Source organism: Chrysochloris asiatica, unplaced genomic scaffold, assembly GCF_000296735.1.
Source record: "Chrysochloris asiatica unplaced genomic scaffold, ChrAsi1.0 scaffold00384, whole genome shotgun sequence".
Classification (NCBI taxonomy): Eukaryota; Metazoa; Chordata; class Mammalia; order Afrosoricida; family Chrysochloridae; genus Chrysochloris; species Chrysochloris asiatica.
In genome coordinates, this window is record NW_006408902.1 from 1,386,998 (window position 1) to 1,397,055 (window position 10,058).

Consider the following 10,058-nt stretch of genomic DNA (forward strand, 5'->3'; position numbering starts at 1 on the left):
ATGAGTCGGTACCAACTCAATGGCACCTAACATTATCAAATTTCAGCTCATTGGTCTCAAGCTATAGCTTTAGCATGTTATGATCTTTGTAAAAGCTGATTTCTTCACTAACATAATTTTGTCATCCTCCTGGTTCATAACACCCAAAGATGATAAGCAAGCCTTCAATAACTGCATCTTGGTAATTTACAAAAGTGTTCAGAAACTCCAATTCTCACAACTGGTGGTAAGCATTTGTAATCACTCTTTATAAATGCTAAGAGGTGAAAGAGTAGAATGCTAGGAAGAACCAGGATTCCTCTCCATACACTAGGGTGCTCTCTCCAGGCCATAAGGACAGATTGGTTTATCAAAGGGAGTGTTACAAACAGTCAGGACCTGAACTTCATGCAGGCAGCCTCCAGAACCTTGTGATCCCTTCAAGTTCATCTTTCTTACCATTAGGTTAATTGGTAAAAACTTCTGATTCAGCTTGCTTCACCCGAAACCTCAAAGCTTAGAAGCTAATAATTAGTTATTCTTTCATCACTATATCTTTTAAAACCTGAAATAAAGACCAAACTATGCTGCAAAACAGATTTAGCCTCATTCACATTGGGTCCATGATAGTAAGAAATTCTTCTGTCATAAATGTCTTATTGATCTAGACTCCATTATTTTATACCTGTTATAATTCCAGTATGTGAAAAGCTTAGTTGCTCACTTATTAGAATAAAGATGTGTTGTGAATCTTAAGGAGTCCTGGTGTGGCGCTGTGGGTTAATATGCTGAACTGCAAGGTCAATTTGAACCTCAAGGTCAGCAGTTCAAGCTCACCAGCTGCTCCTTGTAACCCTATACAAACAAGGTCACTATGAGTCAGAACCAACTGGATGGCACTTAATAACAACAACATGAATATTAAGAAATCCTGGTGTGGTGCTATATGATAAACACTCAACTAAAGGTCGATGTGAACCACAAGGTTGGCGGTTCAAACTCATCAGCTGTTCCTCAAAAAACCTACACAGGGTCGTTATGAGTCGGAAGCAACTCCATAGCACTTAACAACAACAATGAACATTAATAGCTCATAACATGGGTGTATCTGTTTAGTTCAAGTTTCAGGAAATTGTCAGTTGAGCATGTACTGCATTCAAATAATAAATACTTACTAATCAATCTTTAAGGAGTTCTGGTAGCATAGTGGTTTCAAGTCAGGTTGCTAACCTAAAATTCAGCAGTTTGAAACTACTTGCCGTTCCATTGGAGAAAGATGAGGCTTTCCGCTCCCCTAAAGATTTCCAGCCTTGGAAACCCTATGCAGGATCGCTATGAGTCGGAACCGACTCCACAGCACATCACTACCACCAGTCTTTAGAAAAAATAAATTATTTTTGTTATAAAACTTTTAGGTAATACATAAATGTACTAGATTGAAATAAAAATCACAAAGAAATAACCAGATTATACCAGTCTTTACACATTTTTCTCTAAACCTGGGATCAGATTGTACGCGTCATTGCCTAACCTGGTTTCTTCACTTAACTATGCCATAAACATCTCACCCTACCAGCAGCTATATTTTCCTATAAAATTTACTTCTTAGCATATAAAATATTGTATGAAACCATAGATTATTTAACCAATGCTCTGTAAATACATGTTTACGATACTTCTGTTTTGGCAGTATGATAGTGCTACATCTTTGTTTATTAGTACAAACTCTTAACGCAGAAGTATTGAACCAAAGGGGACATTTTTTATCTTAGGCTGTTCCATAATATGTAATACCAAACTGGACTCTGGAAAAGTTACTGACATTTACATTCCCACCAGCAGTGTGTAATTGACTCATTTCTTTCCCTGATAATCTTGGGGTATTACCAGTTGTAACAAATGATTCTACTATTATACTAAGAAGCCCTAAAATTCAAAAGACTCTAAGCTTCCTTTTTTGACAACCCCTATTAGAATCCATATAGAAGTCCAGCATTTAGCCACAGAAGAGCATGAATGTCATGAAGTAGCTTCACTACGGGCCAGCAGATTATCAGAGTCCTGGCCCCAGGGCCCGAAGGATACCACTGTGCACATGGCCCTTTATACCAGGCATGGCACCCCACTATCTACTCCGACTTGGGCAAACATAGTAAGTAACCAATTCATAGTTTTGCTAAAGAAGATGTGGATGGAGAATGACAAGGCCATTCATATTAATCACTGACCTGCTGGATTAGGGTTTCTTAAGCATCCCTAACTCAAGGCAGGATTGGTCCCAAAGCTGACTCAAGGAAAGGTTATCAAAGGAGTGTGGAACACTGTTCAGGAAGCAGGCTGATAAGTGGGTGGTTCCACCTGTCCCAGCACTGAGGACATCAGTCCATACACCATAAGCACTAAGTAAATTCTCACATAGCCAAAGTCAGCAAGTTTCTCTCTAAAGTACAGGAAGCTATTTAAAAGAGATCTAAACACTTTAAATAATTCTATCTGTTGTTCTAAATGGATTAACTGCTATACTGGACTGCTAACTGCAAGGTCAGCAGTTTAAGCCCACTAGCCACTCCTCAGAAACCCTAGAGATTACCTATGAATCAGAAAAGAGTTGATAACACTGAACCACCACCACCACCACCACCACCACCACCTAACAAAATCTGACCTGGGTACTGTTCAATGAAATGCCGCTGTCCATCTCTCAACTGTGGGAGGTCCTGAATTTATAGGTATCTGAGATACAAACAGGTAGAGCAATTGGTAAGCACTAAGTAGCAAGTCTGTAACAATTATAAAGAAATTTCAGGTTCTTGAGTCCTGATTAAGATTCTTTCAATCAGCCACACATCTCAGAGAGAGAATCTTGAGCAATAATACCAAGAAAAACCGGGAAGCTACACCTGGTTTCATAAAACTTAAAAAATTCAGTTAGATGTATTTTACCATGTTGTTGTTGTAGTTAAATGCTGTCAAGGCAGCTCTGACTCATAGTGACACTGTACAGGGTTTCCAAGTTGTGGCTGGTGGATTTGAACCACTAACCTTGCAATTCAAACAGACTTTGTTGTCCAGTGCATTATCCTGCAGCAAACCAAGTTAACACTAAGTTACTCTTTTTCCCAACTTTAATATGTTTGAATAATAACTTTGATGTTTACTATTTATTCAAAAGATTCGTTATGGTCAGCATAGTTACAGCATTAGACCTCACTTATTTCAGGGCAAGAAAAGAGACTCAATACTAGCATCCGCTTAAGGCTGATCCCTGTGAGAGCGAGGTCAGGCATATCCTTCCCTCTACAACCTTCATATCAATTCTGACACCAGCCATCCAGCCCGTACATTTTCCACTTAGCTGCTAGATTAGATAATTCACTTCAATAATCACACAGAACTCAGAGAACTTATTCATGATTACAGTGTTTATTGTCATAGCTCAGGATCAAGATCAACTGAGAACTCAAAGGAACAACACAAGTACAATGGTTTGAGCAGGGCAGCTTCCTTTGGGCTCAGAGGCACTCTTCTCTGCCAGTGTCTTCTTCTGGGGATTGCTCAGCCAACTAGGCATCTGCCAGTCCCGTGCCTCTGCTGTTTAGTGCTGCTGATGTCTCCAGTTTTGCCATTGCCTAGTGTTACAGCTCAGCCTCCTGGGTCAGGCAGGTTCTCAGCACAGGGACCTCAGGCCCAAAGGATGTTTCTTCTTGAAAATAGTGAGGTCCTCCTTCAACTTCTGGGATCAGTTCTTTTCAAGCCTAGTGGGATGGCAAACTGACCAATTCTCAGTAAAAGTTCTGTATCTTATTTGCATTAGCAACACCCATTAGGGCTCCATGCATCTCATTTGCATTAGCAGACTATCCAATCCCCACAAGGGCTCTGCACACCTCCTTTGTATAATCCCAGCAAGTCATTTATTTCATGGAACTTACAAGACCTTAACTAGAAAGGTAATCCATTACACTGCACAATCACTCAGCAGTGTCAAATATCACGTCCTTTGTTCAAATCCCAACCCTGGCACTACCTGTGTGACCCCAGGCAGGTTAATGAGCTTGTCCTGCAGAACTAAGTCATATCACACACCCTCTCAGACATCTCCTTGCCCTAGTCTGGTTGGCCTGTTGGAAGACCCTTTCTTGGGCTGTACCTTGAAACCTGGCACACCAATAATGCAAGGTTGAAATACTCAGTCAATGGTTTTAGGAAACCAGAAGACATTTTATATAATGCAAATAAGGAGACAGGCAATTCTACTCTTTAACTTATATTACAAACATTATATATTTCTACTACAGTCAAAAATTATCATTTAAAAATTCAGAAATAACATTCTAGACTGGAAAATCTGTAACAGTTCTCCATAATAGAAAATATAAGCTTTATAAAACTATTTTCAGATATTTCACTTTGTTTCATGATTTTTCAGTTTGTAACTGTAGTTGAAATTAATTTTGTTTTAAACCAAAGAAGGGAAAGAGCCTTTAAATAAAAATGATATCCTTTGATTTTTAAATTTTAGTTTGACAAAATATCAGAGTCCATTTAAACAAATATTAAAGATCAGAAGAGTCATCCAAACACATTGGTTTTATTAAATATAAAACAGCCATGAAGCCACTGTCATTGAGTTGATTCCAACTCAAAGTGACCTTCTGGGACAGAGCAGAACTGCTCCCTCGGCTCTCTGAGACTAAATCTTCACAGGAGCAGACAGCTTCATTTTTCTCTGATAGAGCAGCAAGTGGGTTTGAAAAGCACACTTATGGTTAGCAGTGCAGTGCTTAACTCGCTCCACCACAGGGCACCAAAGCTATAGTATGTATATGCATACATACAAACACCACACACACATACATATATAGGTTATGGAGTCCTGGCGTGGCACTGTAGGATAAGCATTGTACCATAAGGTCGATTTGAACCACAAGGTCAGCAGTTCAAACTCCTCAGTCACTCCTCAGAAACCCTATATAGGGTTGCTATGACTCAGAACCAACTCTACAGCATTTAACCAACCAAATTACATATAGATAGACAGACAGACAGACAGACAGACAGATAGAAATAGAAAGATATGTATGTATCCCTCGTTATATGTCCACCATGATAAGAGCATGCTTGATGGAGGATGTGGAGCGAGGGATATCACTGCTGACATTACATGGATCTTGGTTAAAAGCAGAGAATTTTTTTTTTTTTTTTTAACCCATGCTTTATTGACTACGTAAAGGCTTTCCATTGTGTGGATCATAACATGCTATGGACAACACTGCAAAGTATAAGTATTCCAGAACACTTAATTGTGCTCATGAAGCACTTGTTCATAGAACAAGAGGCAGTTATTCTAACAGAACAAATTAGGAAAGGCTTATGCCAGGGTTGTATTCTTTCACCATACTTATTGAATCTGTGTGCTGAGCTAATAATCCGAGAAGCTTGATGTGAAGAAAAACATGGCATCAGGATTGGAGGAAGACTCATTAACAACCTGTGACATGCAGATGATACAACCTTGCTTGAAGAAAGTGAAGAGGACTTAAAATACTTACTAATGAAGATCAAAGACCACAGCCTTTGGTATAGGTTGCATTTCATTGTAAATAAAACAAAAATCCTCACCACTAGACCAATAAAGAGCACCCATATAAATGGAGAAGAGATTGAAGTTGCAAAGATTTCATTTTGCTCAGATCAACCATTAACACTCACGGAAGCAGCAGTCAAGAAATCAAACGATGTATTGCATGACGCAAATCTGCCACACAAGACCTTTTTAAAGTGTTGAAGAGCAGAGATGTCAGTTTGAAAACTAAGGACTAAGTTTGTGCACCTGACCCAAGCCATGGTATTTTCAATAACCTCATATGCATGCAAAAGCTGGACAGTGAATAAGGAAGACCATAGAAGAAGTGATGCTTTTGAGTTATGGTGTTGTAAGAGAATATTGAAAGTGCCATGGGCTGCCAAAAGAACCAACAGATCTGTGTTGGAAGAAGTACAGCCAGAGTGCTTGTTGGAAGCCAGGATGGCCAAACTTCATCTCTCATACTTTGGACATATTATCAGGAGGGAGCAGTCACTGAAGAAGGAGACCATGTTTGGTAAAGTGGAGGGTCAGAGGAAAAGAAGAAGACCCCCAACACCTGTATTGGCATAGTAGCGGCAGTGATGGGCTCAGGCGCAGCAAGGATTGTGAGGTTGGCCCGGGACCAGGCAGAGTTTCGTTCTGTTGGACATAGTTCGCTATGAGGTGGTACCTACTCAATGGCACCTAACAACAACAACATATATATAGTGTTATTCATATACATATACATATGGAGTACTTGTGTGGTGCTGTGGGTTAATGCACTGGACAAGTGGTTTGAACTGCAAGGTCGGCAGTTCAAGCTCACCAGCTGCTCCTCAGAAACCTTATACAGGGTCGCTATGGGTCAGAACCGCCTCGACGGCAGTTAACAACAACATTGTTAAGCGCAGTCGAGGTGGTTCTGACCCACAGTGACCCTGCACAGGGTTTCTGAGGCTGTAAATCTTTACAGGAGCAGAAAGCCTCATCATTCTCCCACAGAACTGTTGGCAGTTTCGAACTACTGATCTTGAGATTAGCAACCCAATTCGTAACCACTATACTACCAGAGCTGTGTATGTATATGTATATATGTGTGTGTACATATACACACATACATATATATGTAGTTGTTGTTAGGTACCATCGAGTTGGTAAGGACTCATAGGGCCTTATACACAGCAGAATGAAACACTGCCTGATATATGTTATTTGTTGTTGTTGTTAAGTGCTGTCAACTTGGGTTCCGACCCATAGCGACCCTGTATAGGGTTCCCTAGGAGCAGCTGGTGAGCTTGAACCGCCGACCTTGCAGTTCAAACAGCTTTGCAGTCTGGCGCATTAACCCACAACGCCACACCAGAACCCCATGCCGCAGGTTCCATCTTGTGTATTTTATCCTAAACAAATGCTTTAAGTTTCTATTTTGTCACATGATATTAAAATAACATTTAAGATATCTGGAATTTAATCATAATAAGAAAGATGACAGAGTATGCTTGATGGAGAATGAGAAAGTCTGTCTCTCCGTACCTGAACCACCTTTGATAAATAAGCAGCAAGATGGTCTCATGGCTTAATGCAGATGCTAGCCATATAAGTTTTGCTTGTTTAGAAGTGATGTCACTAAAGAAAAATATCTTGATATCCTTTCTAGAATGATAGATCCAATACAGCAGGAGAAAAGTAATTATATGTCCCCAAGTGACCCCAGTTTAGAAGTGAGAAGAGCTGCGATATGAGTAGCTTGGACTAGCTCCTGTGCATCCACAAGGGACCAGTTCTCGAGACACTGGGAAGAAAAATAACTCTAGAGTATGAGCTGGACAATCGCTTCAACACTGGGCCTCTGAGACACGCCACAACACTATGAAACACCATAGTGTTCCCAGTAGACAAAAGGCCCATCCTTTCCATGATCAGAGTCTATGAGTAAGAGCAAGGATTGACGAGTGCGGTCAGTCTACGTATTAGAGCTTCAGGCAGGAAGAAAACTACCCGTCACAACAACATGCTACCCAGGAGACTGCTGTTACTGTTAGTGCCACTGAGTTGGTTCCAACTCATAGAGACCCAATAAAGCGTTTCCAAGGAGCAGCTGGTGGGTTTGAACCACTGACCTTTCATTTAGCAGTCCAGTGCTTATCCTATAGCACTACACCAGGAAACAGTTCCCTAATAAAACAATACAAGTAGCATGCACACCAGACATCCTCTTACAAATTCTGATTCTCCACCAGATCTAAATAATGAGATTTTCACAACTTCACTGATAAAAATGAGTATTTAAAGTCTGGATAAATAAGCTCCAACTTCTCCCTCCCCCCAAATATCTTAAAAACAAAACAAAACAGACATAAGAATAAACAAGAAGTATGAAATATGTGTTTATCCTTTGTTTCATTCAAGTTTTAGTTAAGATATGAAAAGAGCAATCAGTAAAGTGTGTATGACTTGTACTACTGTGAGGACTGAGACACATCACTTGGAACATATGAACCTGTCACCCCGTCCCATCATGACAAAGCTCTTGGAGCTCCTGAGTCTGGAAAAGCTGGTGTTACGACAATGCTGGAATGAAATATTGAAGTGACACATCTTCAAGAAGCAAATCAAAATGAACAATCCTGTTATTCACAATATCTGGGGAGAAAGAAAAAACAACAATGCTATTTTTAAGGACCTATAGCAGCACACACCTTTTTACTGATGCATATTAACATCACTTTCCACACCACAATTCCTTTGTTAAAGACGTTCCGTTTTCTAGAGCACCTAGGCCTTCCAAGGTAAAGTGGTTAAGTCTGCAGTCTCTCTGTCCTCCAACATTATCTTATAGGCGGTGCTTCACATTGGACTTAGGGCAAGCTGCTCACCACAGCAGGTTATGAAAGAGGAGTGAAGGCACTAGTGTCCAAAACAAATTCTGATTTCCTAGCCACCACATTTATCTGATTCAAGGTGCTTCCAGGAAAAATCCTCTTGCCACTAGTGTGAATAATTAGAATTCCCATGCTTTCACATAATACGTGGGGCAGGCTAAGCCACACACTGGCAGGAGAGCAGCATTTTAATTGGCCAGTCCATTATTTCAATTATCTGCAAAATGCTATGAAGACCTATGGTCAGTCACTGTGCTTGGCAGGGACAGCATATGGGACATCAGGTCATCACTGGTGACCATGTGCTCAATTTAGAAGGTACTGCACAAAAGTTGTAATTTCAAATGTAAACCATAGTTTCTCTTAAGTTGCTGTGACTTTAGTAGCAAGAAGACAAAAGAAGCCTTGCAAAGCTGTTGGCAAGCAACGTCTTTCTCAGTTGTGGTCAGTGAATGAGGAGTGCTCCAGCAATGTGTTATCTGAGGGGTAAGTGATAAACCAGACCCGTGCATGCCCCCCTAGGAGGAAGAGCAAACAGCAAGATCTGAGACAATAAGCCCAGAGCACGTTTCAGAAACAGAAAGAAAATAAGACATCACATCACAACTAGAAACCTAAATCCATACAAAATCCTCACAAGTATTCAGTGAAACTACATTGGTGGTGGTGAGAGTTGCATACCATGGAGTCAGTTTCATTTTAACCCTGCCTAGGGTTTCGGAGGCTGTCAATCTTGACAGGAGCAGAAAGCCTCATCTTTCTCCCATGGAACTGCTGATAGATTTGAACTGCTGACCTTGCAGTTAGCAGCCCAGCTTATAATTCACTACGCTAGCTGGTATCAGTACATGTTCTCTGACAATGTGTCTCCAGGCGCAGACCTGATTCATGACAGTCTGTGAAGACCGCCAGCTCAGCTCATCGACCTCAGTGCTGAGATGGGCCACAGTGAGGCCACAGATTGTCAGGAACAGTATCAGGAATTGTTTCTCTGCTCCAGGCATTTCACCTTCTACTTTCTCCTGAACAAGGAACAACTTCAGTGTCCTAGAAAATTGGAGTTTCTATAACTGAGATTCTACCCCCCACCCCAATTTACAAGACTGCATACAAGCTGTCAGAGTTGATTATAGTATTTGAAATACAAAAAATAAAACAAAAATGAAGACTCACTGCACAAGGCCTTTGTTGGATTTACTTGTTGTCCAGCAAGGAACTGTAGGAGCTTCTTAATATCTATGCATACCTCTGCCATCTGTTCCACGTTTCTGCCTTGAGAAGCACTATCAGAGACTAAAAATCACAGACATTAAAAATACATCACCATCAGATGGATCAGGGAACCAAGATGACTTAACAACTCTTTACTTAAATGATTTACATTTTTCACAGTTTAGCATCCTGTACTTGTCCAAAGAGTCACTTAGAAAGCCAGCATTTCTGCATCCTAACTATATCAAGTACTGTGCTTATCTCAAAGAAAAATTTACATACAGTACTTTAAGATACAAGCCAAGTTCCCTATTCAGGAGAAAAGAAAATCATCCTTATTAGTTGTTGTTGTTGTTGTTAAGTGCCGTCGAGTCGGGTCCGACCCATAGCGACCCTGTACAGGGTTTCCGAGG

At 40.5% G+C, this 10,058-nt stretch overlaps 1 protein-coding gene across 1 annotated transcript in view; it reads right to left on the reverse strand.

Annotated features, from left to right (window-relative positions):
* Positions 1 to 8,111: 8,111 nt before the first annotated feature.
* Positions 8,112 to 10,058, reverse strand: part of HUS1 (HUS1 checkpoint homolog (S. pombe)) — a 34,716-nt gene continuing 32,769 nt past the window's right edge. Inside the window, exons 7-8 of the mRNA XM_006876504.1 lie at positions 9,607 to 9,726; positions 8,112 to 8,194 (exon numbers count right to left, since the gene is read on the reverse strand). Coding sequence (XP_006876566.1) covers positions 8,112 to 8,194; positions 9,607 to 9,726 — 203 coding nt within the window. The remainder of the gene's footprint in view (positions 8,195 to 9,606; positions 9,727 to 10,058) is intronic.